Genomic DNA, 20,538 nt, shown 5'->3' with positions numbered 1-20,538 from the left:
GATGAAGCTCAGTAATGCGGAAGCGTCAGCCGAAGGAGGCGACATGAAGAGAGGGCCCCGGAGGGGCTTCTTAGCAGTATCGTTGTCACAGGAGACAGACGCCCCTGAGCTGTGGCGAGCAGAGACCCCCGGGCCTTTTGGGGTAGGAGGGGGCAGTCTTTTGCAGGCTCCAAAAGTTAGTCCCGAGGTCCGGCAGGGTCTATTATTATAATTACTACAAGAGGTCAATAAGATCAGACCCTTCCTACGCCACCCCCCCCCCCCACTTCCTAATTACAGAAAGAGGAGGGGGAGGGGCCAGTGGGGCTCAGGTGAGCACACGGGGAGAAAGGGACTTGGGCGGGGCCATACAGAGGGTCAGCGAATCCGAAAAGACCTGAGCCCTCGTTGCTGGGCGACAAGTCCCGCCCCGCAGGCGGCACCGGAAGTGGCAGGCCGGGATCAGCCTTTAAGATGGCGTCTCCTCAGGGGGGCCAGATTGCGATCGCGATGAGGCTTCGGAACCAGCTCCAGTCAGTGTACAAGATGGACCCGCTACGGAACGAGGTGCAGGGGCGGCAGGGTTACTGCCGTGGTCGGCTAGCGGTGTGAACTGGGGCCGCATTGAGGACAGGCGGTGGCTGGCCGGGCGCCCACTGCGCCTGCGCAGAGACAGGGGTCTCAATGCGCCTGCGTGATTGCGATCGAGTTGCCAAACTCGGAGCTAAGACGCCTGCGCATTGTGCCGCCCACGTCGTGTAGTCTCCCCAGGGAAAGGAAAGTCGGGCGAGTCCACGTGAAGGGAACCCCCGCTGTGCGCGGAGCCCTCTGCTGGGCAGAAGGGAGCGTGTCAACCCCTGGGAACTAATCTTCGGCTGATCGCGCAGGGAGCGGGGCTTGGCCGTGGGGTCTGATGAAAGAGGCGACTCCCAAGCTGGGAAGTCTCAAGGGTTGGGGATGGTGATCGGTGGAGGGTCTGTCCGCAGGAGGAGGTCCGAGTAAAGATCAAAGACCTGAATGAGCACATCGTTTGCTGTCTGTGCGCTGGCTACTTCGTGGATGCCACCACCATCACAGAGTGTCTTCATACTTGTGAGTGCCCTGGACACTGGTTCTTCCTGGTCCTAGTCCCCACCAAGCTGGCTGTCAGCCTCTGGGCTGCCTGCCCCAATCACCCAGGCACCCCATCCAGCCCACGAATCTGATTCCCAGAGGGTCTGAGAGTCTCTTTTTTCTTTTCCTTCAGTCTGTAAGAGTTGTATTGTGAAGTATCTCCAAACCAGCAAGTATTGCCCCATGTGCAACATCAAGATCCATGAGACACAGCCACTGCTCAACCTCAAACTGGACCGGGTCATGCAGGACATCGTGTACAAGCTAGTGCCTGGCTTGCAAGACAGTGAGTGACCAACCTGAATTTGAGGGCCCTCTAGAGGACTGATGCTGGGTGGCAGCTTGAGGTGACAAGGAGTTTGGTGGACCATGTAGCTAAAGAGTTTGACAGACAGCAGGACAAAGAGAGGGAGAGCTAATGTTTTCATTCCCATACTCCCTTCTAGGTGAAGAGAAACGTATTCGAGAATTCTACCAGTCCCGAGGTTTGGACCGAGTCACCCAGCCCAGTGGGGAAGGTATGTCCTTTAGCAGCAGGAGGGTAAGGTAAAGCCCCCAAAGCATTCCTCCTGTTCTCCAGGGAAAAAGGAGCATGGAACTTGTGCTACCCTCATCATTACTCTTTCTCAGAGCCAGCCCTGAGCAACCTCGGCCTCCCCTTCAGCACCTTCGACCACTCTAAAGCCCACTACTATCGCTATGATGAGCAGCTGAGCCTGTGCCTAGAGCGGCTGAGGTGAGGGGTTAGGTCTTGGGCTATCTGAAGTGACAGTATTAGTGACCCAGAGCCAGGGAGGAGCTCAGGGAGAGGATGAACAGTGAGGAGTGTCTGTTCTCTTGAAGAGAATATATCACAGCTCTGGTTAGGGGATGGGGGAAAATAGGGCTCCCTAACCTGTATCTGTTTCCCCCCAGTTCTGGCAAAGACAAGAATAAAAGTATCCTGCAGGTGAGAGACGCTGAGGGGAGGGCCCCTCTAAAGAGACTCACCTCCCTGGGGCCCTTCCCTCATACACCTTGTCCTGTTCCCTTCCCTCCCTACCCCCAGAACAAATATGTCCGATGTTCTGTTAGAGCTGAGGTTCGCCATCTCCGGAGGGTCCTATGTCATCGCTTGATGCTAAATCCCCAGCATGTGAGTATTCCCACAGTAGGTTTTTTTGGGGAGGAGGAGGAAGCTACAAAGGAAGGGACAGTCTAGAGTGGACCAGGTTCTTGATCTGTGGGAGAAGAGAGTTCCTAAAACTGTGCCCTCCTCTCCCTGCTAGGTGCAGCTCCTTTTTGACAATGAAATTCTCCCTGATCACATGACCATGAAGCAGATATGGCTCTCCCGCTGGTTCGGCAAGGTGAGCCAGGGCCAAGGCAGCCCCCAGGGCAGGGGTGGGCTGAGGGGGCCTTTTGGGTAAGAACGCTCCCACTGACTACTTCTTCCCCCTTGTTTTCTCCTTAGCCGTCCCCTTTGCTTTTACAATACAGTGTGAAAGAGAAGAGGAGGTAGGGGCCAAGCCCCTGCCCCATCCCTTACCCCTTCCCTCCCCAGATATTTATGTGAAATTAACTACGGCTTTATTTTTTGAAATAAAAACTTGAAAAAAGCATTTCTTTTTCCTTCTTGTCCTATCATACACTCATGCTTTGTCATGTGTACTGCTTCCCTCAGAAATCTTCTGAATGTCATCAAGAAGAAGGTCCCTCAATGAATGACCAAAGGAGAGGGGTAGAGGACCCTACACATGTAAAACTCAGAAGGTGAGCTAAGTGAAGCCAGACCACCCACACCAGCTGTTTTGGTGAAGGAAAGTTTTTCTGGAGGGGAGTTCTCACTGTCCTTGAATGTTATAGCATATGATGGAGGCCCGAGTGGAGGTGTCTTAATTCAAGAGTGGTGAGAATAGGGCTTGGTTTGGGTAGTGGCCACTGCAGGACTGAAGAAGAGTGAAATTTTAAAGAAAAGTCCAAAGAATTGCACTATCGAGAGGAGTTTTAAAAAATTGGGCATGGGACACAGATGGGGATAGAGTTGGAGGCCTGTTTATCTATACAAGATTCATCAGAAAAAATTTCAGTGGGCCTTCATGTACTTAGACTAGGTGAAACCATGTTTGGGAGAGGGTAAAGCAGGAGAGGGAGCTAGTGCCCAGGAGAGCAAAGCCAACTCGAAGGAACAAGAGGGAAGCTGCAAGGTTAGCGGTCCACTGAGTAATTCAGTAAACACTCCTTGTCTATATAAGCCCAGCCATGAACGCTGGGCTCCAGAAATAAACCCAGACATTGTCCCTATCATGTGGGCCTCCAAGTGGCGTAGCCAGAAAGTTGCCCAAATGGGACAGTAACAGGGAGGCTAGAGGCAAAAGCTAGGAAATGAAGGGGCTGGGACAAGCAGGATGGAGCAGGTAGCATAAATATTGGTAGAACCTAAGTTTGAAGTGTAAATCTCCTGCTGACTAAGATCTGATTCCATGAATTCAAGGGGATCCTTGTGCATACCTGGTGAGGGCTGAAGGCTCTGAGCTTCCATGGATGAAGATCTGATGGCAGAGGACTTAGGGAATGGGTATACTGAAGGCAACCCTTTCAGAGTGCTGGGCAGGCAACAGGAACTGGGATAGGGACATCAAATTGCCACTGGCATGGGTAGGATGCACGTCTCCAAGATTCCGAAAACTTCCCACTTCTTTGGGCCTAAAGTCTGGAATGCCTCTACCCCCATACTCAGCTGTCCTTAAAGGCCTAAGTATCACCTTCTCCAGGAAACCTCTCAGCCAGAATCAGGGCTTCTACCACCTCTGGGCCTGTCTCTTACACCAGCATACATCTCAGGGTTTTACGTTAATTCTGTCACTCCCAAGATTTCCCACTCTTCTCCCTGAATTTAATCTCTGGGGACTCTTGGTCCATTAGAGCATTCCTCACTAAAGCTGTTAGTGTATGAAAGGGCATTTCTGAAAAGTGACTCCAGAGGGAGTGGTGTGGGCTAGAGGAAAGGAGAGTAGAAATGCCTCTAAGGACTTTAGGTGGCCCAAGCAGATGCAGGACCTGAGGAGTAGTCTGATTGGGGCTTGACATCAAGAAGCCCAGCCAGAAGATAAGGTTGCCTGAAGCCCCAAGACCTAAGGACCAAGCCTGGGGATGGGGGTTGGAGAACACATGGCTTGTTGGCAAGGAGTAGCCAAAGGCACTCAAGCTGGGGTCTGGGGTAGAGCGGCTGCCCTGCCTTGTGCCCATGCCAGCCTAGCCTTCTTGTCTGTAAGCAGCAGTGCATCTCCTGAGGTGGCTGGTGCAGGCCAGCTGCGGGCTTTGCCTCATTCTCCCACAATCAGTGGACCCATTACCCCCTTCCCTGGCCTGTTCCACACAGACCCTATCCCCTTGGGTCACTTAGGTATCATTCTGCGCCAGGTAGGGCCGATCAAGCCCCAGATTCTCTTGGGCTCTGCGACGGAGCAGGTGCACAGCCAGCCCTCTCCCAAGCGCCCTTGACCTCACAGGGCTTCCAGGTGTTGGCGTCAATCCTTACCTGCAGGACCACACCCACTGGTGCCCAAGGCACACGTTTTCGCCTAGCTGCTTCTGTCCACACTCATCTAGGGGAGGAGGTGCTATGATTTGCCCCAGCCTTTGGTGCGAGGGAGACTGATTCCTCTTAGCCCGGCCAGTCTATCCCAGGGCTAGGGTAGGAATTGAGGAAATAGAGACAGTGGACTTCCCTGGGATAGTGAGTATCAAGGTGTATGTAAATGAGGAGGTTGAGCAGAGCTCTATGAACCAGCATAAGGGGCCGAAAGAACTCACAGACACGAGGCTTTAGAAGTAACAAAACTAAAATTTCAATATATGAAGCAGTTCAGTCTGCAGTAATGTTCTCTGAAAGAGAAACAATCCCAGAAGTATGCAAGATAGACAGATGCCCTGCCCCTCACTCCTCAGCCTGGAGTTTCCTTTCTGATCTCCTGCTTTCCCGCTTCCCCGTCAGGCTGGTTAACGGATATGGGGGGGTGGGGGCATGGTGGGGGCAGGAGGCCGGAGAGTGGCAAGCACATCTCTGAGTCTGTCCTTCACTGTGCACCACTGGAAGGCGGTTATTCTGAGGATACCCTAGTTGCTCCCACATACTCAAAGAATTCAGAGAAATACGAGGGGTGGGAAATCCAAACACTACGGTCATTTATTGAGCAGATCTGGTATCAAGAAGAGGGGTCGATCTGGGACAAACCTGTATGATGTCAGGGAATGAGAGAGAGGTGGGGGTGATAAGAAAAGAGAATAGGTAGTTAAGATGGAGGGATGAGGAATGGAAATCTGAAGGGGAGTGATGAAGGAAGGTCTGAGAAAGCATCGTTGTTAGGGAATTGAGACCCATTCCTGAGGGAGTGAAAGTCGGAATGTGGGGATGTCTACAAGGGGAGGGAGCTGAGGGCCCAAGGTGTCTGAAAGGGAATCTGCGGGGAATCTGAGGGAGACTTGAAAGATTACTTGAGAATGCTGGGAGGGGAAAAACAAGAGGGGTGTGGGGGGGGGGTGGGCAACAGTGAATAATTATGTCTGTGGATCACTCTGGGACGGATCTAAGGCAGGGATCTAAGGTGGGGGGAGGAAGAGGTGCACATCACAGAGTACTGGAGACTGTCAGGGCGGGGGCTCCAAGCTCAGGTAGGGGGAAGCCTATAAAACAGCTGAGCGACCACAGGCCCAAAACCCAGGTTTAATCTCTTAATCTCCCTCATTAATCACTCATCCTCTTCCTACCCCCTCCGAGGATCTGGTTTCTCACCATCTCAGGTTCCAGAGGCTTCTCTAGGAAAAGTCCCTTCCTGTGGCCCCAAAGTCGTCTGGAAAAGTCCTTGACTGCTGGGAAGACCTTACTGCGCTCTGCTGTCAGCAGCTTCCTCCCATTACTAGTCTCTCCTTCCCTCTCCTCCCCCAAACTCACATCTGGGGATCACCTAACACCATTATCTGAGCCTGGTTACGGGGGGAAGAAGGTAGGCAGGGGAGATGGAAGTGGAGGAAGGCAAAGGCCCTTCAGAAGAGCCCCACACTCCCCACAGACACACACTAGTAATTAAGAGCAGAAGAGACGACATAAAAGCTACATAGACGATGCAGGAGTGAAAGTCATAGTGTCTGTTTAGTGACAGGCCTGGGTTTCTGCAGCCTCCTGGGATTCTCTTTAATTGCAGATTAAGTGAAACCACCAGGATGGTTCAGAGGGCTGGAGCCTCCAGCTAGGAGGATCTCTCCTAGCCTTCCTCTGCCTCCCACCATTAGTAACCAATTAACAAGGTCCTGAGGCATCTCAGATTTCTGCTGTGGCCTGGCTCTGCTCTCTGACCCAGCAGTGGCCCATTGCACCGAGTTGCTCGGGCTACCACAAGAGCACTGTGTGAATGTCTGGATGTGTCTGGGGGATGGGGTGGTCATTGGAGGGAGCCTTTACCAAGATGATACTGTGTTTTTCCACCTTCATTGGGTGGGCCAGGTCAGTGCCTCAATGTGAGGTTCCCTGATTCCCATTATCAAAGTATCTTTCTATCTTTGTTAAGGAGTCATTGGCCCAGGTACTTCAGATCTCTCAAGTTGGGCACCACAACTTCAGGCTCTGCTTGCCTCAGGGAATGGACAGATAGACACAGATCACTGCACAAATGGTAGGAGGTGCAGAGGTCTATAGAGAAGGTGACAGAATGGACAGTCTAAGAGGGACTGGCCCAGTTCTTAATGATGCTATTTGAAAAACTAAAACCAATGCAACAAGATCCTTCAGAGTTATGAGTTCCCCAGGAGAGGTGGAACTTCTCTATGTCTGGGCTGTGAAAACCCTAGCTATTTGGGGTGTGATATTCAAACAAAAACTTTGCCTCATTAGGCCTCCACTGGCAGAACAGCACTGTTCCAGAACTGCCTTATTAGTGCAAAGGAGGGCTCTGTGGTACTCACCTGAGTGCAAGCCCAGGACTAGTTATGGGAGAGAGGAGAGAAAGACACACTGGACACATAAAATAGGAATGACTATCCCAGGTCTTAGTTTCTCCCTGGGTTGGCAAAAGTTTCTGTCCCAGAATCTGGTTGGGTCCTTGAAGAGGATTTTTCAAGTCACTCTTCTATAGGGCAGTGACCAGTGGCTCCTTCCACCATTTCTCCTGTTTGTAGGTTCTGGGCCTCCCCAGGCTAGTCCCTACTGGAACTACAGGAGCTTAATGAGACAAAGACAAACTGACTGATAGATGGATAGGATAGTGTAACCAGAAGGCATTCTGCAGAAGCCAGTCTTCACTAGCAAAGACCCTTCCTGGTCAGTAGCCCTAACTCAGGGTTTGCTGTGTCCTCCTCCTGAGGCCCAGGTCTTCGGGGCATCGCCATGTGTTTTGACTTACTCAGGGCCTCTGAGCTGTGTTGGGACAACCTTGGGGCAAGTAGGAGAGCTGGCTGGAGTCCACTCACTTGCACGTGCATCCCTCATCGCATCCCATTATTCCCCATGTAATAGTTCTCCCGGCCAGGTCCTTCCAAGTCTTGAGTTCCCCCAGCATCCCATACTGCGCTAATAACCTCCAGCTGCCACGCCCTCTTTGAAGAGCTTTCCGCAGGGGTAGGTTGGGGGTGGTGGAGCCAGGTTAGGAGACTGAGGTCCTTCCTAGGTGGGATTGGGGATCCTAGCACTGTCAGCTCTGATTTCCCTCCAAGGACTTTTGCAAATCCCCAGCCAGGGCCAGGGAAAGCAATTTTACTGCCGACGAGGTTATGAGCCAGAACGGCAGCTAGGCAGGGAGTCCGTGGCACACAGCATCTGGGGGCTGCCCCAGAAGGGTCCAGCCCGAATAAGCACGCAGCCGCTGGTTGTTCCGCTGGATTTTCTCTGCACCTCTCTAGCCTGTAGAAATACCTCTGCCGAGAGAGACATCTACCAGTTCCAGACCCGCCACGGGTTGGGGGGTGGGAGCGCAGGAGGAGGGGCACACGGGGCTCGGGCCCAGAGCGGGGGGCGGGTCCGAGACAGGGGGCCCAGATCGGGAGCCGAGCGGTGGGGCCCAGGCCGCTGTGGATCCGAGCGCAGGACCACCACAACCTGGCCGGCCATGAGCTCGGGACTCGAGCCCCGGACACCCCGGACACCCTTCAGCATCGCAGACATCCTAGGTCCGCGCAAAGTCCTCCGAGGATCCTCTGTGTCACAGCTTCCTGAGTCGAGCCCAGGTCCCATGTCGCCGCTGTGCGCGCTGGAGGAGCTGACTAGTAAAGCTTTCCACGGACTTGACGGGCACGCTCCACAGCCCTCTGAAGGTACAGCGCCGGTCAGGTCGCTCACTGTGACTTGGCCTTCTCCCCATCTCTCTCCTCCAGGTTTCCAGGTCTCCACATTCACCCTGGCCGCCACCCTAATCCGCCCCCTACCCTCAGTCCATGTGCCGAGACTTGGCATCTCCCACTCCTCACTTCCCCTCCATTAGTTCCCAGGCTCCGCTGCCGCTCTTGGAGGCCACCAACGCCAAGGGGAAGGGACCGGCAGTCCAGCGACCTGTTGGTCCATTCGCTGTAGGCGGGGCAATCGCGACAGAGAAAGGCCAGAGTGAAGGAGACAAAAGGCCAGAACTGGAGGCTGTAAATGAGTGAGCTAAGGCTAGGGTGGCGCAGAAAGTGCCGGGAGGCTCAGCTCTGGCCTCTCCGAGTAAACACGCTCCTCTCCAAGCCCTTCTCTTCTGAAGAGGGCGCAAGCGCTGAAGGTCCTTGGAGTGGCAAGAGCCCTGGGACTCCAGACTCTGCCTTTCCTTGCTCTTTGTATCCCCACGACCTCCCTTTTGGGCTTGTGGAGGGGGCACCCATGTCACTAGAAAAGAACAAGCCGAGAGTGTCCAACAAGACCCCCAAGTTTATGGAAGGGCCCGATGTAGGTCCGATTACACTCACCACGCTGGGTGGGCTGCCCCTACTCTGACCGTGGTTGGCCCCCGCTTCTGGTGCGGGCCCCAATTTACAAGCCCGCTCGATCCGGGCCTCAGAAAGGCCACAAAGACCCCGCCCCAGACGGCCTGACCCTCCACCAGGCCTGTTCTAGCCGGTCCCGCCCTCCTCCCTCCCCGCTTCCTCCTCTACAGCGCAAGAAGCCCTTAGCCTGCTGCCTGCCTCCCGTACCCCAGGGGCGGGTTCCTCTTTGTGCCCCCACCGTCTCCTCAGCCTTACTCCCACAGTTCGGTAATAGACTACGGTCTGGCTCCCGTCCCCTCACCCCCACCCTGGGCCTGACCCCATCCCTAGCTTTTCCTCCCAGGTGGATGCCCGGTTCACAAAAGGCTGGAGACCGTTTCCTGCTGTATCTCCACAGACCGCGCGGCCCCGGGCGCTCTGGGTCCCGGCCCAGCCGGCCGCAGACGGCGAAAGTCACGCACGGCGTTCACGGCGCAGCAGGTGCTAGAGCTGGAGCGGCGCTTTGTCTTCCAGAAGTACCTGGCTCCCTCCGAGCGTGACGGGCTGGCAGCGAGGCTTGGCTTGGCCAATGCGCAAGTTGTCACATGGTTCCAGAACCGGCGCGCAAAGCTCAAGCGGGACGTGGAGGAGATGCGCGCCGACGTAGCCTCGCTGCGCACGCTGAACCCCGAAGTCCAGGGTCGCCTTGCTCTGCCCAACTGTGCTCCCAACCTCGGCCCCGCGCAGTCTGACTCCAGGCCTCACCTGTCAGACGAGGAGATACAGGTGGACGATTGAAGGCAAAGCCGCCTTCCGGGTTCTGGCGCCCTGGACTCCTCGCCTCTGCGCTCCGCTCCCTTTCCGGGTTGCGGGGTGGAGGGAGGGTGTCGACCTCAACCTCTTTCGATTGAGACGCCCATCTTTCCCAGTTATTGAGAATAAAGTCGATACCACGCCTCAATCCCGTGCCTGGAGCAATAAAGAGCTGATTATTGCGAAGATTCCGCGCTTGGCACTGTGCGTGTGGAGCACTTTAAACGCAGTTTCCTTTAACCCTCATAGTATCCCTATAAGGTAGGTGATTTAGCCTATGTCCATTTTGCAAAGGAATATCGCCTAGGTCAGGATTTGTACCCAGTCATCCAGCTAACCTTCAGAGCCCCGGAGACTCCCGGCTGAGGGGAAGGGAATGGAACTCTGGTAACTGCGGGCGACCCCCCGCCCTTAATAGCCGCGTGGGTCGCTGGACTCCACTGCGTCTTTGATCTGCCACCGCTTTGGAGACCTTGCCTCTAGTCTGGCCCCCAATGTGACAAGGGCTTACCTCTCTTTCCTCTTTCCCCACCCTGAGGTCGTTTGTTAATGGGGTCCGACCCCTCTCTTCGCCCCTGTTTGAAGACCCCTACGCCGGGACACAAAGTGATGTGCGCGGAGAGAAGGAGAACACCCCTACTTCCGGGACCGCCGCCCCAAGCTGGGTAGAAAATGTTCCCGGTGGGACATTGGCGGAAGGGTGGGATGGCCCGGCCTAGCCAGTGGAGGGCGGAGCTTGGATTGGCCGCCTTGTCCGGAGACCTCCAGCCTACCTCTGCGGGCGGACATTTCTGAGATTAATTTTTTTCCACCGGTGATTTATCATCCTGTAGTGTGGAGAGGGAAGAGGAGCACTCTGTGGCTACAGGCCCTCCTGCATGCCTGGCCTTCCCAGAGGATCTGCAGGAGACTATACTTAGGTATCTTTGCTGTTTCCCCCTTCTTCCTTGTCAGTACCTTCACCCTCCTCAGATTTTCCCATGAGTTTGCCCAGGTGCTACAATCCCTCTCTCAAGCATGCTCTGGGAACAATCCACCTAGGGTTCAGGGGGCCTCAGCTAGGACCTCAGTTGCAAATGGAAGTCCCAGAAGATGATATTTAAGGAAGGGTGAACAAGGCTGGAAAGCAGAAGGGAACCTGGTATTTTCAGACAATAGCTACCTCTTATTGAGCACTTCCAATGAGAACTCGCATGGATTAATCTTCACAATCTCCATGGATTAAGCCCCCATGAGATAATGGGGGCTTTAATCTCATTTTAAGGATGAGAGATTGGCTCGGAAGGCCCAAGGAAACTTGGTCACGTCATGAAGCTTCTAAGGGGTAGGGCCAGGACTCACCAGCTTGTTTGATTCAGGAGCTCATGGTTTTGGCCACTACAAGTTCTGTCCCTATAGCTTTAACCTAATTGAAAGAAAAGTGTTTACAGAGAGAGGCAAGGAGAAGCGCCAAAGGTAAGAATTGAGGCAATATACCAAAGATGGCATGGTCCTTGAGGTTTTAGAGAAGAGGTATGACAGCAATGTTGAGGGCAGGCTAGTCTGGCTGCATGTGTAGGGGTGGACCAGAGACTGAGGAAGTAGTGTATTTCTGGTCATTGAAAAAGTAAGTGCAGAGAGAATTGAGGGCCAGACTTGAGGGGGGAGAGGGCAGCTACCAGGAAAGAGGAATCAATGTGATTCCCCAAATGACCAAAAATTGCACAACTCAGTGACAACGTTGTAAACCTGGGCATCATGGATAGAAGTAGACAATGACAACTAGTGTAAAGCTAAGAATTTGTCACCATTATGTACAAAAGTATTTGTATCTGTGTTGCCCTTTCAATACACATACACAACACATATATGCCTCCGCTGCTTCATGTCCAAGACCCCTTGCATATTCCCTCCTTCCCTTCTAAAGGCTGCCTCTCTGGTACCTTTAGATTAGAGTGACCAACTCATTCTTGTATGCCCAGGACTTCTCCAGTTTTAGCACTGAAACTCCCACAGCCCAGAAAATCCTTCCGTCTCAGGAAAACCAAGATAGTTCGTCACCCTGCTTTCCAGCACTGGAGACTCAGAACTCAGGCTTCTCGGTCAGAACCCTACCAGTTAGCAGTGTGAGTGTAGGTACAAGGTGTCAGGAGTTCTGTGGCTCTTAGAGAAATGTAGGATAGGCTAAGAGATACTGGGGAGGAGATATTTCTTTGAAAGACTGGAAGAGCAAGGAGCCAATTCAGCCTGAGAGATACTATGCAGTAGTGGTGGGCAGCCATTTTTGAGGGGCCAAGAGCCCAGAGAAGTCTCCTGGAACAAGGAGGCCAGATGGGCAGGCCTCTGATGGAGTCACTGTAATATCATCCCTTAAATAACCACTTCTCCCCAGTCAGGCATGAGCAAAGAACTTCCAGGGCCAATAATTCTATTTAGGCAGGTGGGGGCCAGTCAAGTTAATTGGCTCTGAGCCATAACCTCCATCAACTTTAGGCTTATTAAATTATAGACCAGTGCTGCCACCTCTTGGAATCAAGGCTTGAATAAACAAAACTCAAACCTATCCCATCAAAATGGCCTCTGGATGGGTGTCTCCTTGCTAGGTTCAGGAGCAGAGCTTCTCAAAAGTCAGGGTGCATAAGGAGCACCTGGAGGACTACTGAAACACAAATTGCTGGGTCTCCCTCTTGTGGATTCTGATTTAGAAGACCGAGGGTGGGTGCCAAGAATTTGCATTTGTAATAAGTTCCCGGGTGAGCTGACAATGCTGATTCAGGGACTACACTTTGAGAATCACAGACCCAGGAACTCTTTTGTGAGATAAGCGGCAATTCATTTGTCCTCTCTTCCCACCATGAAAATCATGAATATGTAGGATGGTTGCAGATAAAAACTTATTTATTTAATAGCCACTATGTACCAAGCACTTGGTAGATGTTTTCTCACACTTTCTCTTTCAGTCCTCACAACAGCCCTGTGAGGTAGGAACTGCCCCCATTTTACAGATGAGGGAACTGAAGCATAGATGTTGAGAGACCTGCCCAAGGTGACACAACGAATAATGGCAGATTTCATCCTGCTATACAGTATTTAAGGGGGTCCTGACCATAAACAATAAAAAGAATTTTGGAAAGCCCTGTGTAAAGGAGGTGACTCAATACCTCCTATCTCCAGGTGTGAATGGTGTTGAGCAAGACCCACAGGGCAGCAGGAATCATCCTGATGGATGCTTCTTCTTGGAAAGGCATTCTGGGAGGCCAAAAATTCCCCTACAGATTTACATTTAAATAAGCTGAGAGTCCCAGGCAGGGCTAGGGACGACTGGCCAGGGCAGCTGCCAGGATCTCAGAGGAGAAACCAAAAGGAACTCGTGATTCTTACACAGAAAGAGAATTATAGTCTTCTCTGGGGGCAGTAACCCTTGGTGGAAAAACTGAGTAAATGCCACTGGGAAAGGCTAGTTACAATGCCCAGTGCTGGAGTGGAGAAAAAGCATGGCTAAGGTAGTGCAGCCTGGGCACCACAGAGCCAGCAGTGGGGAAGTGTGGAGATGGCCTCTGCCAGCTCCAGGCAGGAGCTGGTAAGGGAATTCCCAAATGCAAACCCTTGGGCAAAGGAGTCGGAAGGAGGTGAGCATCACCCCATTGGGCAAAGGAGAGGTCGGAATGTGCAGAAATGTGGACAGGAAGCAGGACATGTGGGGCTAGGACTAGAGGAAACAGGGTAAGGAATCAGGATCAGGAAGAGGTGAGCATCCATAAGGTGAAGGGTGGGACCTGGCTTTATTCATCGTGATTACCCCCTTCTCGAGCACAGCTCTGCTGGTGAATGAGTTCCCCAGGGCCAACAGCGGAGCAAACTTCAAACATCCCCTGCCGGATCTGCTGTAGTCTGAAAACCTGAACTTTTGTACAGTTCCCTTCTTGAGCCTTGGTGGATTTTATTTTTCCTTATTCTCCCCAGAAGAAGCCATCTGCTCGAAAACCAAAGAGAGGCTGTTGCAGTGGATGTGGGGCACCCTTCTCTCATCAGAAGGTCTCTGTGGCAAGAGGAATGACTGCCAGGGGTGTCTCTTAACTATGGGTTTAGGGTACAAGGTCTCAAAAGATGCTGGGAAGTGCCATCACACTGTGCTCCTCATCATTGTGCTCCATCATTGTGAGATGTACACATGGTCTTGAGGAATAGGTCCTCCCTCATCTGGCCTGAGGTAGATGCTGTGGCCCAAGTCTCAGGATGCCCCAGCCTTTTGAAGGGTTCCGGAGATGGAGAGGATGGGGTCTTCTACTCTGAGTCTGGGAGAGGGGCCAGTTGGAGGGACTCAGGTGACATGGTGGATAATGCAAGGGTGGAGACAGAAGGCCAGGGGCCCCTGGAGCAGTGTTTTGTGGGTGACTAAAGGAAGGGAGGCCTGAGGCCCTAGGCTCAGTGTGAGGAAATGGCTGGGGGAACCCAGTTGGCAGGGGTGGTGCATGAATTCTTCCTTGCCGATCCTGCTGAGAAGGGAAAGGAAGGGTATCCGATATTCCTCTCCAGCAGCACAGCCCCTGCCCCACATCCCATCCATTCCTGCCCCTCCTACTCACTGACACAGAGGTAGCATCACTTGGTGTTGCAATCCTAACCAATTCTCCCTGCTGCCCCCTCAGCATGAGTGGGCCTGGTTCCCTTACCAGAGAGAGTTGCAGAAGACAAGAGTGGAGCTCCCGGGCTGCATCAGGCTGGGACCCGCCTCTCAGAGTCTCCTGGAACACAGCTGCTGCCTCCTCGAAGCGCTATGGTCCCAGAGGGATTAGAAAGAGGAAAGTTTAGGTATCACACTGGCCTCAGCTCCTAGTACTACTAATACTGTAATGTGGTATTAACAGTTCACCTAAAAAATGTCAGCGTGGACCTGATCCCCACCCCATCCCACCCAAATTCCTCCTATGCTTCCAATATCAGACCCATTACCTGCAGTCCCATCAGGGCCTTGCCCAGGCGGAAGAGTCCCCGGGGCCAGCCGGGCTGCAGGGTAAGAGCTACCTGGGCATCGGCCAGGGCCCGCACCGGTTGACCCATCCGCTCATGGCAAAAAGAGCGATTTCCAAACAACCTGATGAAGACAGAGTGACAAAAAGTCCAGTTCCTCAACGCCTTGCCTTGCCCTGACCTCCCAGCACAGTGGCCAAGCCCCACCTACCGGTGGTCCCGGGGGTTAAACTTCAAAGCTTGGGTGAAGAGGACTACAGCCTCGGGGTAGAAACCATTTTGGGCAAAATTGGTACCCAGCTCTGAAGAGAACAGAGGGCGGGAAGGTTCAGATGGGGCAACGCAGGGAGGATGGGGCAAGGAGAGAGAGAGAAAGAATCTCACTTGCTAGCTCCTGGCTATGCTGTAAGGCAGCTGTCAGCAGTCCTGGAGGTGCCTAGGAACAAGGAGCAAAGTCAAGCAGGACCCAAGGCCTCAGCCTTCTCAAACCCTCTTTCTTTGCTCAAATAATCAACATTGCAATTAGCATCACTCAACTCATGTAGTCCCCATGACAGCTCTGAAGGATGTTATCAGCCCTACCTTCCTGCAGAGGAAACCAGCCAGTGTCGGAGTGACAGTGATGCAACTTCACCCAAGGTCTCTTAATCCTGGGGCCAGAGAACTCCTACTGGTCACTGCCCTCAACTCTTAGGTCCTATGACTTCCCAGAGACCTCTGGCACCCCTTTCACTGATTCCAGCTGAGGTTCTCCCCACCTTACCTCTGCCTTAGGACTCTGCCTGGGGCTCTCTTCTCTTGGAGAGCTCCCTTCCTCCTGGCCCATCTTCTCCTGGGAGCCCAGGCTCTTGTCTTTGGGCTCTTGGGTCAGTTCCTTCTCTCTGAGGGCACCATGGGGCCAATCCCCAACCTTGCGCAAAGCCAGAGATACGAAAGTACTGGATAGATCCAGTGAGTCCTGTGAGCAAAAAAGAAAGGTAGGGAGGGGGTGGGGATGAAGTATGTCCTGGAGCAGGGGAAGGAGGGTGTGGGCAGAGACCAAGAAGGGAAGGAAGGGGCCTCTCACCTCTTCCTCGCCGCATTGTCCCTGAGCTGGGTTCCCAGGGCTGGATGGGGGGCTCCCATCCCCATCTGGGGTGGCCTCGGCCTGGATGGAAGGTAGACAGGTACAGAGTTGGGATGGCCTTGAGCAGCCTGCCTTCTCAGCCTCCCCCTTCCTGGCATTTGGTGCCCTTAGTACTCACCTTGGGCTCCCCACCGTCCTGCTCCAAGCGCTCTTGTCGCTTTCGGTCCTTTTGGCGCTGTAATAATAATGAGGATGTATTTTGGGCACTATACTTAAACCCACATGCACACATACACAATTTGTATCTTGAGACCAATTCTTTGTGCGTATAATATATACTCTATATCATGTACTGAGCTAAGAGTTTTGCATACACTATCTCATTTAATTCTTAAAACTCTATGAGGTAGGTGGTGTTATCCTCATTTTACAGGTGAAAAAGCAGACAAGAAAGTCACCAGGCAGATGTCTCAGAGTAAGAAGGAGGCAGATCCCAACCCGGGGAGTATTGTGTGACCCTGGAACTGCTGCACCACACGGCCTCTGGGAGACCCTCCAGTCCTTGAGTACCTTGGTTTCCCCCAACAAGAGGATCCCCTGCAGGTCACCTTGAGTTCTCTCCTGTTCTCACAAAGCTTTCCTCTTTCCCTTCCCTAAATCCCTCTGAGCTCCCACTCTTTCTGTCCTCCAGCTACCTTCTTCTTGAGTCGCTTTTTCTCTGCTTTCTGTTTCATGCGCTCCTCCTCAGCCACCAGTTCCTCGGCCAGGCGGTTGGCTTCCTGGAGGAGGAAGGGCAGGTGACAGGAAAAGAGAGGGAGAAAGCAAAAGGGAGACAAGCAGTATGAAAGCACCTTGAAAGATCCAGATTAGGGGAGAATATAGATATGGGAATCTGAGGGTTGGAAGAATCCTGGGGGAGGTGAAGCCCCTTGCAGACAGTCTCACCTCTTCAGTCGGCAGGAGCTTCTGGGGCATGGCCACCTGAAGCAGGCTGTCTGAGCCACTGGGGAAGGATGCTGAGGCAGGGGGTCTTTGAGGGAAGGACTTAGACCCTTGGGGAGGGTACAGGAAGGACTTTTGGAGACTGCAGTAGGTACCCAGTCCCTCGGCCCCCTTGTCCCTGTCACTCTGTCTAGCCGCTTTCCCCTCATCACCAAAATGGTCCGGGAGGTAATCTGTCAGGAGGGAGAAACAGAAGGAAAAGAAAGAAGAACATGAGAGAGAGAAGCATCTGAGGGCCAGCCCTCCCCAGGGTACCAGCCTCGATCCCTGGGCCCGGCCCCTGCACTCCCCACCATGGTGCCACAGCTGCAGCCGCCCGCTGCTCCCATCCACATGGATCCGGTGCAGGCCCTGGGGATCACTCTCCACAAGCCGTCGAAGAAAATCCACTATGTCCTGGGAGGGGGAGGGGAGGGGAGGCTGGTGTTGGGGGGAGCTCGGGGAGAGAGCAAGGGGCTTGGCTGGGTTGACCCCTCCACTATGGCAACCACAAACCAGCCACCTAGCCTGGAAAACCTTACTGGCCGACCTCGCCACTCAGCACCTCAAACACACTGTTCCCAGTTTTCATGGTCTGTATCATCTCCCTTCACTAGTGCCCTGTCTTCTCAAAGGTTGAGTGTGGTGTTCAGCCCAGTCTTCTCTACTGTCCAGGATCTCCTCCCCTTGACTTGCCGCTAGGTTAGCCACACTGAAGCCCCTAAAATGGAGCCCCCTTACCTGATCTTCCAGCTATGTCCCCTGTCATATCCTTGAATATGAAAGCCCCCATATAGCAGCTGCCTCACATTTATACAAGTCTAGCAGTTCATGGCTGGCTTCTCCCCTGCACTTTATCTATTTCTCTCCAGACCAAGCTCTCAACAATTACTCCCTTACTCAAAAACTTCCAGTAATCCACAGGCAGAATCGAATCTAGCTCCCCAGCCCGGGATTTGGAGCCTTTTAAAAAGCTCCCCAGGTGACCTTTCCAATCTTTCCTTGCAATCCTCCCCTGCCATTCTCCCCCTGCCATCATGCTTTTTCCAGCCTTGGGGGTCTTCCCCCAGTACTCCTTGAATCTCTCCTGGCTCTGAGCTTCTTTCTTACCACGTCTTGTCTCACTTTCAAGCTCCAATTCCAATTCCAATTCCATCTCTTTCATCTCCAATTATCTCTACCCTCTCTCAACAAAGCTGTGTTCACACAGTTTGTGTTATTTAATTTAGAGCCTTACCATTCATTGCTTTTTATCGGTCTCTTATTTGGTGAGGCAGCATGGGACTGGAAAGAGCACTCTGCTGGAGTAGAGCTGCTTGCATTCTAGTTCTGTGTAAGCCACTGCCTTGCTGTTTGATTTTGGACAAGTCATTTAACCTCTCTGGATCTCAGCTTTCTCATCACAAAATGAGGCAAAACTCTTCAAGGCCTGGCCCATATATTCTGTGGTTCTGATGAGAATCACTTCCTCAGTTGGTATAAACTAAGGGGGACAGGAATCATCACTTCCCTATGTGGCCTAATCAGGCTTAAACAGAGCAGACCTCAACTAGGTGGTGGCCCACTGACTGAGAAACTTAGAAGCCACATGAAACTCCAGAGTTCTAAAATAATGCATAGGCAGGACTTTAGATCAGTGAGGTAGGTATAGTCAACCTTCTAAACAATTTTAGATCCAGAGCTCCCCTTAGGAGATAGTCCTGACTCAACAGAATCTTCATTTATATTGTTAGGCATTTTCATCAAGTTTTAGTCTCAAATTCAACTTCCTAACTGGAACTCAAGCATAAATAATGCATGCTCTGGAGGCATGTTAGGCAGCCTCCTCAGAATGTGCCACTCAAATATATAATGTCTTTCACTATATCTCTAATCTCTCTCTTCCTACTCAGTCCAGTAAAGGTATCTCAAAAAAACAAAAACAAACACAAACACAAACAAACAAAAAAAAACCAACAACAACACTTCTTTGACCTTCTACCTCCTCCCCAAATATAGTCTATGCTACTCTCTTAATTCACTACATACATGACCTGGCCCTCCCCAAAACCTTCACGAATCATTTCCTACCCTCTTGTCACCCTTCTCCAACTACTGTGGTTTCCTTTGAAGTTCCTACAACACACCAAGTGCACTGAGAAGCTACCCGTCTAACATCTCAGGGCTGCTGTACTTATTTCCTCCTCCTGGAATGCTCTTTCTACGGTAAATGGCTCAGTCCTTTGTCCCCTTCAGATTCTCTGCTTAAATTTTCTTCGGGACGTCTTCTCTGATCACTCCTTTTAAAACAAGAACTCTCTCAACTCCATGCAATGCTCCCCATCCTCTTTCTTGCTTTTTCTTTGCACTTCTCATATTCTACGTACTATATTTTTTATTGGAGTGGCTGCCTCCACTAGTTACTTCTAAACCACTTAATAAAGGGATTTTGTCTGATTTACTGTCTTCCCAGCCTAAAACAGTGCCAGTAGGTTTGTGCTCAATGAGTGTGTGCCAAATGAACAAAGGCAGAGAAGTTGGTAGGCTATTCTAATAGAGATGCAGCCAGGAGTTGTACCTGAAGAACTATGTGACCCAGTGAATTTGAAATTTATCCTGTTAGCGTTGGGAGTGGACCTGATCTGGGGAGTGAAATGCTCAACAGAGAGAATGAGTTCTTGAACTAAGGCAGTGGCAATGGGAGCAGGAATGGAAATGATGGGTTTGATTCAAGAGACATTCCAGATGTAGATTTTAGAATTACTTTTGTGAGGTAAATGTGTGAGGTAAAAGAAAGGGACTGATAGAACAACTCTCAGATTTCTGGATTAAGCAACTGGAGAGAAGTTTGCGTTATTTATCAAAACTAAGATTAGAGGAAAAGCAACCAATTTGTAAATATGAATAAACTTCTGGACTTGTGAGTTTAAGATAACCTAGAAGCAGTTGGAAGTACAGCTTCTCAGTGCTCCCAAATCTGATCCTGTTCCTCCCGCAATAACCCTATCACCTGCCTGGGGACATCCAAACCCCTATGTTGGGCGAGGCCTTTCAAGCCACTTGCTGCCTTCTTTCCCACCTCATCCAACCCAACTCTCCAGTCAGGTCTGATTTCAATGAAGTTCTTTTAACTTTTCCTTGCCTTAGTGTCTTTGCTCACATTGCTCCCGCCGCCTCCCACTTGCAGTGCGCTCCTCGAAGGCAGGGCCCGAGGCAACGCCTCTCCAGAGCCGCTAGAGCCCAGCGCGGCGCTGGGCATTGGCTGGGCTCAGTACAGCGGTTGAAAAGAGGCGTGACCGACTTAAACAGGGCGAGTGGGGAGCTAGGAATCCCTTTTACCTCTTCGCCGTAGTCCTCAGGACCGAATTCTTTGCAGAGTTTGGGGACAGCAGCGACTCCCAGCGGGCAGCCAGGCCTCAGAGGACAGTCTACAGGAAAGGAAAGCCGCTGCGCGTCAGGAAGACTCGGGATGGATTGACTGGAGCCCCCTGTCCACCGCATGAAGCTCAAAATCCTACTGCAAACAGATAGACCCAAGCGGGTCCAGCCCTCCTGGACCCACTTCTGCCCTGTCACACCTGCTCACCTAGTTCGATCCGCCCCACCACCTTGGGAATCGGCGCCATCTCCTGTCCGCAGTGACCCGAAAGTGAAAGATATAGTCTAGTATTTGATGCCTGCCGAGGGGAGGGGGTAGGGCAGAGTAGGCAGCCATCTTTGTTAGGGGCAGAAGCCTCCGCCTACGGAGCGCG

At 52.3% G+C, this 20,538-nt stretch overlaps 2 protein-coding genes across 22 annotated transcripts; one reads left to right on the top strand and one right to left on the bottom strand.

The window, feature by feature from the left end:
* The first annotated feature begins 427 nt into the window (after positions 1-427).
* Positions 428-9,623, top strand: PCGF1 (polycomb group ring finger 1). Of its 16 annotated transcripts, none has more exons than XR_004952102.1 (10): positions 428-546; positions 966-1,071; positions 1,226-1,378; positions 1,539-1,610; positions 1,723-1,828; positions 2,008-2,227; positions 2,361-2,441; positions 2,756-2,844; positions 8,271-8,376; positions 9,532-9,623. XR_004952102.1 is itself a non-coding variant. In XM_036224805.1 (10 exons), the coding sequence occupies exons 1-10, from the start codon at positions 454-456 to the stop codon at positions 9,555-9,557; spliced, it is 1,107 nt and encodes a 368-aa protein (XP_036080698.1). In that variant the 5' UTR covers positions 428-453; the 3' UTR covers positions 9,558-9,623. The 16 variants fall into 16 exon arrangements, 13 of the variants coding, with proteins under 13 accessions (XP_036080698.1, XP_036080701.1, XP_036080703.1 ...); XR_004952101.1 differs by having other exon boundaries at positions 9,416-9,547; XR_004952103.1 differs by lacking the exon at positions 9,532-9,623 and adding an exon at positions 9,362-9,380.
* TTC31 (tetratricopeptide repeat domain 31) lies at positions 9,470-20,511 on the bottom strand. 6 transcript variants are annotated; one of them, XM_036224800.1, is made up of 13 exons: positions 20,373-20,511; positions 20,126-20,214; positions 17,122-17,224; positions 16,772-17,001; positions 16,522-16,605; positions 16,005-16,061; positions 15,827-15,907; positions 15,524-15,718; positions 15,145-15,196; positions 14,972-15,062; positions 14,743-14,884; positions 14,463-14,564; positions 9,470-9,762 (listed from the first exon to the last, which is right to left on the bottom strand). In XM_036224800.1, the coding sequence occupies exons 1-13, from the start codon at positions 20,410-20,412 to the stop codon at positions 9,502-9,504; spliced, it is 1,527 nt and encodes a 508-aa protein (XP_036080693.1). In that variant the 5' UTR covers positions 20,413-20,511; the 3' UTR covers positions 9,470-9,501. The 6 variants fall into 6 exon arrangements, with proteins under 6 accessions (XP_036080693.1, XP_015986138.2, XP_015986139.2 ...); XM_016130652.2 differs by lacking the exon at positions 9,470-9,762 and adding an exon at positions 12,670-14,282; XM_016130653.2 differs by lacking the exon at positions 9,470-9,762 and adding an exon at positions 12,670-13,762.
* Between the last annotated feature and the right edge of the window lie 27 nt (positions 20,512-20,538).

The sequence above is a fragment of the Rousettus aegyptiacus genome, unplaced genomic scaffold, assembly GCF_014176215.1.
Source record: "Rousettus aegyptiacus isolate mRouAeg1 unplaced genomic scaffold, mRouAeg1.p scaffold_m13_p_7, whole genome shotgun sequence".
NCBI classification, from domain to species: Eukaryota; Metazoa; Chordata; class Mammalia; order Chiroptera; family Pteropodidae; genus Rousettus; species Rousettus aegyptiacus.
The sequence above is the reverse complement of the archived record's forward strand: the minus strand, read 5'-3'. Positions and strand labels throughout refer to the sequence as shown.